Source organism: Asparagus officinalis, chromosome 10 (genome assembly GCF_001876935.1).
Source record: "Asparagus officinalis chromosome 10, Aspof.V1, whole genome shotgun sequence".
In the NCBI taxonomy this organism is placed as follows: Eukaryota; Viridiplantae; Streptophyta; class Magnoliopsida; order Asparagales; family Asparagaceae; genus Asparagus; species Asparagus officinalis.
Genome location: NC_033803.1, coordinates 57,042,924 through 57,051,045, shown reverse-complemented (window position 1 = coordinate 57,051,045; position 8,122 = coordinate 57,042,924). Strand labels below are relative to the sequence as shown.

Below are 8,122 nucleotides of genomic sequence, written 5' to 3'. Positions count from 1 at the left end.
AGCGCACGATCCGCGAGGGCCCGAGGAACAACTGGAGCAGAGAAGAGATCAAATCCATCTACGAGTCTCCAATCCTCGATCTCCTCTTTCACGGAGTAAGCCCTTCTTTTTTTTTTTGATTTGTTTGCTTTCACTTGTTTATTACCTCGTTTTGGGAAATGGGTATGTTTTAGATTCTCAATTTGATAAATTGAAGTTCTGAAGTTTTTAAACTGGCGTTAATTTGACAATTTTGATACCTCTAAGCCTGGCTTTATTATTCCCCGCTTCCACCAAACTCAAAAAGACCTCAATTTGGTAAGAAAATTTTGATTCTCATCCACTTTTCTGTGTTGCTATTCTCGGACAAAGCTAATGTTAACCTTTTTGAGTTTGGTCAAAGTGAGGAATAAAGTTGGGCTCTGAGGTATTGAAATGTCAAATTAACGCCAATAGAACTTTAAAGAATCAGATCTAAAAGGGGTGAAACTTTTTAAAGCGAAAACAAGCCTTAAATTTATTGGGAAACACTAGGTTTCAAATTGAGAATCTAAAACATATCTATGTACCAAATTTAACTCAAAAAGACTTAGATTTGTTAAGAATATTTGCTTCTCATCCACTTTATGTTGATACTGTTGAGCAAAATAAATATTAACTTTTTTTTTGCATGTATGGATATCAAAATAAATATTAACTTTTTTTGCATGTATGGGTATCAAATTGTCAAAGTATAACTTCAGAATATCCAAGTTAAGTAAAGGTGAAACTTTGGGGTATTAAAGTGCAAATAACCCTAAATTTAAATGATTTGTAAGTTTTTGCATCTAATCTGTATCAAATTCAAATACATATTTCATATCCTTTAATCATAGGCAGCAAATTGTAACAACAATGTCATAGTGATACATGTTGTTGGCTTTGGTAGTCATCGGTAATAATTCCACATATGTCCTTAATTCTAGGATTGGATTTCTAATCTATAATATTAATATACACACATTAATCTATGGGTCCTTTTAGATATTCTTCTTTATTCCTGATGAACATCATCAATAACACATATATAACTAGATAGCAGACTTGCAACACGTTAATATACAGTACTATATACCAATTTTACTTATTTATTAGTTCAATTTGGGAAACCGCTGTGTTTTAGATTTTCAATTTGAGGAATTATAGCTGCAGATTGACCCGTGTTTGTGCAAATTGTTGATAATCATTGAGGTTTCAAATGAAATATTTTGTCATTGAGAAATGAGAATGTTGAAGTTTAATTGTAAATTTCATTTGGAATTTGATTGAATTTGAATGATTTGTATGTTTATGCATCTAATTTGTATCAAATCCAAACACCAACTTAAAATCTTACCAATCTCATGATGATTCATATTGTTGGCTTCTGCATCAATCACAGGTACTGCTGAATATAGATCCTAAGCTCTAAGCCTGAGTCTGTTTGATATTAGTATCCATTATAGTAATCATCTTGGATATTTTTCTCCATTCTCAATAGAAAATACATATCTCATTCTCATAATATAATTAGTGATTATGATATGTACTACAACACCATAAAGTTAAGATGCACTATGATATGTAAGTTTGGCGGATACTTTGTATATAATATGAAGTTTTCACAGCTGTAAACACCTTTCAATCATGTGTTCTGTGGAGGTAGTTGTACTAGGATCCTTAGTTCTCGGTATATACTTCTTATATGAAAACACATCTGTTAGTATGCAGTTCACTTCTGAAGCTTGTTTAAACTTCATAGATACATCCATCAACCATCAGTTTGGTTAGAAGGACCCTCTACTGTAATTCACACCTTCCATCTCCCCTTTGCTCAAGACTTTTTTTCCTCCATGTCAAAGGCATTGGATAAACTGATATTAGGTACATTTGAACCCTGGATCATAGGTTGTTTCTCATACAGCTGTAAATTTTCTTTCTTTATTTTCCCCCACTTTTGGGTTTAGCTGACACTATTGAGATCTTGTTCTCTTCAAATTTGCATTTTTAGTTTCTTCTCTAAATAATAGTGATACATACATGGTTTTTTGTAGGCCCAAGTCCATAGAAATGTTCACAATTTTCGTGAAGTGCAGCAGTGCACTCTTCTTTCCATTAAGACTGGTGGGTGTAGTGAAGATTGTTCATACTGTCCCCAGTCCTCAAGGTACAATACTGGATTAAAAGCCCAGAAGCTGATGAACTCAGATGCTGTTTTGGAGGCGGCAAAGAAGGTGAGGGTCACTATTCTTTTTTAACTAGTATAGTGCATGTGCATTGCACGTGGATTATTAAAGTAATATTAATGTAGTAATACTCAATACTAATAATTAAAGTTTTATTAAACCAATAAGAAACTAATAATAATTTAATAAAAACTAATACAAATAAATCAATAAATTTATTAGAACTAATTTCAATAATAGTATCCAGTTATTAAACTAATAGAAATATTTATTAAAAGGCTAGCAATACTCATCAATTCACATGCTCTGGTAGTTGATAATTTTCTCACCTTGTTCAAACCTGTCACAACGATATCTGAGAGCTCTAAAGTAGCTATAACTTCTACACATTCATCTCTTTTATCAATTATCACAGCTAAGAACTGGAATAAAGAATGTTGCTCAAGTTATATTTCAACTGCCTACAAACTAAGGGTAAAATTCATCAAAGTTGCACCCTGTTCCAGGTTTTTTTTTTCAATTTGAAAGAGTATTTAAGGCTTGCTTTCCAAAGAATAAATTCTGCTTCATGACTTAGCAATGCCCATCCTATGCATAGGCAATGTACAAACTGTCGTGCGTAAATGTATTAGTAAATGAAGACATATTTTCTTGTGAAGATAATTATCTGCATACATCCAGTGATGATGTAAAATTCTCTCGAGCTGAATTAATGGAATGTCCAATCAAACTAATGGACTGAACCCAGAAGTTGAATCTCAAGCTTTTTGAAAGTTGAAATTTATTGTTGGTGAGTTTTATACTAAGCTTCCAGTAGGGCAGGAGGCTTAGTATAAAATATTTGAATCAGTCTTGTCCCTGTCCCAAGCTCAATCTCAATCAAAATACAAATTCATTAACAACAATAATTTCTTACCCCCAAATTATAGTCCAATAAGAAAATATTTGCTTAAGATGATATGGAAACATAAAAAAGCACATTACATTTAACTTTGGATATCGAAGCATTTATCTCAGGGTTCATGAATGCCAAAAACACCAAATATGATGTAAGTAACTCATGAGAGAAAAATCATCTACAGCTCTGTCATCTTTCTCTATTACTTTCTCCCGCAAAAATCCAATTTGGAGATACAAAAACACTCATAATTACTGGGATAGCTAGGTTTTGATGTGAATGCTCATTTTGTTGGATCTTAAACTGATGGCATCAAACTAAATGTGTCAATTGATAGAAATTTGGTGGACTTTCATTAATTATTGAGAGAAAAATTAATGAGTCACAAGAGCTATTAAAAGGGGATAAATGGGCATTAAGAGAGGTGATGTATCGCCTCCACTACAACCACTAACTATTCAATAATCCTTGAAAACCTAACAATATCAAAATCGCTAATTATAATTTAATGAGATGCAACCATTACATGCAATCAACTTGCTCAATAAGGTATAGTAACTAAAAGTACAATAAGGTATGCAATAAGGCTGATGCACTATAAATTACCTCCACTATAACCACTAAATATTCAATGCACTTACTATGCAATCAAAATGAAAATTTTTAATAAAAAATTTGAAGGTAGTTACATTGTCTTTATAATCATTAGGGTTTTGCTAACCATTTACCCACACCCCTCTCTATCTTACTCCTCCTTATCCATTGCCCTTAAGGCAATAGTTAACAAAATCCTAATCATTATAATAATAATAAATGTCTACTATGTACGTGCTACTTCTACTCTTGACCGGTGAGCATGTTTGTTTGGCATGCAACATCCAATATAGTTGTCATATCCCATAGTTCTCTATAATTTTTCACCAAATAATTTTTCTAAGAATAATATATAGATATAAAGTTTATTAATATCTAAAGTTACTACTAAATAGATATATCTAACAGTACTAAAAAATAGTTGTATTATGGTTTATAAAATATATCATAGTACATTAAAAATAGTTATACTATAGTTAGTCTAAAGCCTTTAATTAATGTGATTTAATACGATTGGGGGTTATGAGAAGAATTTGAAAGGGTACAGTTTATGTATGTATGTATGTATGTAATGTATTTATATGTTTGATTTGAAGATGTATGGTTTATGTATGCATGTATGTGCTTTATGTATACATGTATGTGTTTTATGGATGCATGTATGTGTTTTGGAGGGCATTTTTAGGAGAAAATGTTTTAACATTGAACACCTTTTTATAATAATATAACTATAAGATATAAAAAGTAAACGGCTTATATATTTTGATTATTTCAAGGGTCATGAATATTAGAAAAGCTCTTGTAAATTTCCCATGATACGTGTACCTACTTTGGATGGCATGAGCTAGAAAGTTGTTGTGACAAGTGAAAACTATGGTTTCTTGCTTTCTTGCACTAGGTGTACTGATACATTTTTCTTGCTTATCCGTTATAGGACCTTCCGGTTCTTAATGAATTAAATGATGGTAATAATAACCACTGTTACGTTAGTGGAATGGATAATCATCAACTATATCATACCAACTTTTGCTATACAGAAATGCTTGAGTACAGTATTCTACTTGATGTGTGTCTGCTAGTGTCATGCAGGCTCTTCATGCCTTGCTCCCTCACTTGTTGGCAAACACGACTAGCGTCTTTTGACTATTGCACTAATGTCATTGTTGTACTCAACATAGTTTTCTGACTATTGTGAAAACCCGTGACCTTTCTTTTGTGTTTGTACCGATTAGTATTTGGAGTTCCACCCAAGTGAATTAGCATTTATAATAGATAGATAAATTCTTACGTATTCTCAACCTTTCCTCCAGTAGCTTAGACAAGTTAATATCTTTGCTGAGGAAAGAAGATTTCACATCTTATAGCAATAAACTTCGTGTAAATAAGAGTTGGAAATTGAAGATGCTTCAGCATGTGATTCTTGTCTAACTAAAATGCCTGAAACTGAAAGCTGAATGCAACTTCTGACTAAAGCTATGAAGATGTATCGCAACCAAATTTGGCAAGATCCAGGTTGATTGGGTAACTTTTTTAAAAAAAATCTATTATCAGTTCAATTGCAACAGATCAGTCAAAAACATAGTCATTAAATCACGCTCCGCTTAGTCAAGACTTAACTTTCATTGAGATTTCTAGGAACCTCTCGTCTTGTTTAAGGTTTGAACTGCATTTAGCTTTCATTTTCATGCCATGAGGTCTTATACTGCAATAAGACCATATAAAGTGGCAGAAGCTTAGTGTGTTTTTCCTATATCTAAAAACAAACAAGTCTGCAAAGAATGAATCAAACTATTGTCTATTTAAGTTAATACATTCATGGTACAGTTAACTGTTTTCAGTCTATATTTGATGCTTTATCTACTGGTAATAATTATACCATAATCACAACTTATCAGATCAAATCTGTGCAAAAATGCAGATGCACATATTATTAGCTGTGGAGATTACTAACTCTCATAACTAGACATATTTTAGCTGCAGAGATTAGGGTCATAACCCGGCATCTCACAAAGACCACTGGAGTTCTATCATACTTGGCAATTAATTTCCACAATTCCCACTACGTTCATGTGCATCATGTAGTCACACAATAAGAAACTCTAGAGATCATATTTTACTGGATACGATTTACTATACAACTAAGAGTTTAAAGAAGGATGAAGTTTTGAGTTTCAGTTGAAAGCAGCCATTTTAGTTGTTTTAATTGGATTCTGCAGAAGATGATATGAAGCCAAGTGAAAACATCAGTTTGTCAATCAGGCTTCAGATGGTCAACGCTAGAAAGCTAGAAGTTTCACTTTCTAATCCTTCTAAGTTACCGTAAGCAATAAACATTGTTGAAAGAAAAAAACAGTTACATAACTCGTAATTTTGTGTTATGTAACCTAACAGACCTTAAATGTTACACAACTTATTGAAATAACTCAAACACATCGCAACTCTACGTTATTACAGTAAAATATGTGTTATTTAACTTATATGTTATTTCAATAGAACATGCTCTGTTTGAATAGAACTTGTATGTTATTTCAATATCATTTATTATAGTTGCGTAAAAAAATATCATTTATTATCGAGACCTGATGATATTTCTTTTCTTAAAAATTGAAGTAAATAAGTAATTACTTTTGAGTTGTTTGTTAAGCCCTCATGGCTTATTTGTGTGACATCGTCATGTGATTATGAAATTATGAATGTGATTAATAAAATGAGTGAAATTATAAATGAGATGTAAAAATTTGTGATTATATATTTGAATATTTTATTGTGGTACTCCGTACTTGTTAGTAAATCTGTATAGCTTGAAATAAATTAAAGAATTTTTTATTAAAATATTCTTTGTCTTTTGATATTATATTCCTAATTCTTAAAGCTATTAAGAACAATTTTTTTATAATTTTGAAATTATACAATAATACAATACTTAAACTATGTTGTGCATTGTATTTTTAAATATTGCTTAAGGCTTGAGATTGTTTCCTTTGATTTTTGTTTTAAACTTGAGGCGCATGTGCTTTTGGGTTGGTTGTTAAACATTATGACGTGTTTTTGTCGACAATTTGTGATGATATATTTGATAATTATGATATTATATTTGAAAATTTGTTATGATTCTATATATTAAAATCATTGTGAACAATTTTTATTTATTAATTATTTACATAAACGAATCCATGTAATCTATGTTATGTGTTACGTTGTTTTGCATTCATGTCAGAGATGTGTATTATGTTATGCGTTATAATTTTCTTTTGAGAAGATGCGTTATCGTTATTTTCAATATTGCAATAAAGTTTAATGTAAAACCTAAAAAATATGTGTTTGACAAATCAGTTTTATTAAAAACTTTCAAAACATATGTCCTACTCTCATCATAATTTTCAAATTAATACTTAATGAGTTTCAGTTATTGTAGATGGTCAAGAATGGCAAAACTGTCGATTTGATAGCTCAAATGCTGTGAGGACCCCACCAAGGGGAAAATGGTCATTCCATGTGACGAATGAGCTCATTAAAACCGTGTGAATCCACAAGTTGTCTAAGGATGACAGCTTACAAAGTCCTAAGTTAAAGCGAGTTAAGAATCAGCCTTAAATCCCCTCAAATATCCAAACTATGTGCAAATTGACACAAGTCTGGCTGACTTACGTGTGAATACGCAAGGCTATAGGGTCATGTAAATACGTGAGGCTAGGAGTCGCGTCATCTCAGCTTGACAAAAAGACTTTTGATAGCTAGCTGTGCAATGGCATTAAATGTAGAAGAGTGTGTGCCTGCAATTAGAATACGTGGTGGAGCTAAAAAAAACAACTTTAACAACTGATTGCCAGATCATGGCTCTTGTGCCCAAAATTTGGATATTCGGAGCTGACGTGGCACTAACCACTCCCAATACGCAAGGCTAGTGGGCTACCACACATTCTCGCATAAACTACAATTTTCTGTTAAAGCACTGTACAACTCAGATTGCCAGTACAACATACGTTACAGATTAGTAGAGTTAGGCTCGTGTCATGCTAGCCCTGCATCAACTTAACCCCCCGTATAGCATGGTTTTTAGTCTATACATAGAGGCCCTTCACCAATATGCAAAAAGGCTCCAATTTGGTTCTAATTTTGACTCTCACTTGGGCTCTCGAACTTTTAGACCAATGGTTGAGTTTCTTGCTGTCCAAGGCTCTCCTTTCGCTCTCTTGCCTCCCCATTAGCTCTCTTGCTTAGAGCTTGATTTTTGCCCATCACCATCTCCTTCGTGTGAGATTATACCGCCTAAAAGGGTTCATATCACCTGCAAGACTTAGCAAACTCTCTTGTCAGAGCTCATTATTTTTCTGTTCATTTGGTTTCACATCACACCCTCAAGAAAGAGAACAGAGCTCCCTTCTAACCAAAGTTAATCAAACGCTGCCTCAATAATAACATCAACCCGCATTTTAGTCGTGTGCAG

At 32.6% G+C, this 8,122-nt stretch overlaps 1 protein-coding gene across 1 annotated transcript in view; it reads left to right on the top strand.

Moving 5' to 3' along the window:
• Positions 1-8,122, top strand: part of LOC109825177 (biotin synthase) — a 14,064-nt gene that overhangs the window by 251 nt on the left and 5,691 nt on the right. Inside the window, 2 exon segments of the mRNA XM_020391947.1 lie at positions 1-95; positions 2,052-2,231. The exon segment at positions 1-95 is cut by the window's left edge and continues 1 nt beyond it. Of these exon segments, the coding sequence (XP_020247536.1) occupies positions 1-95; positions 2,052-2,231 (275 nt within the window).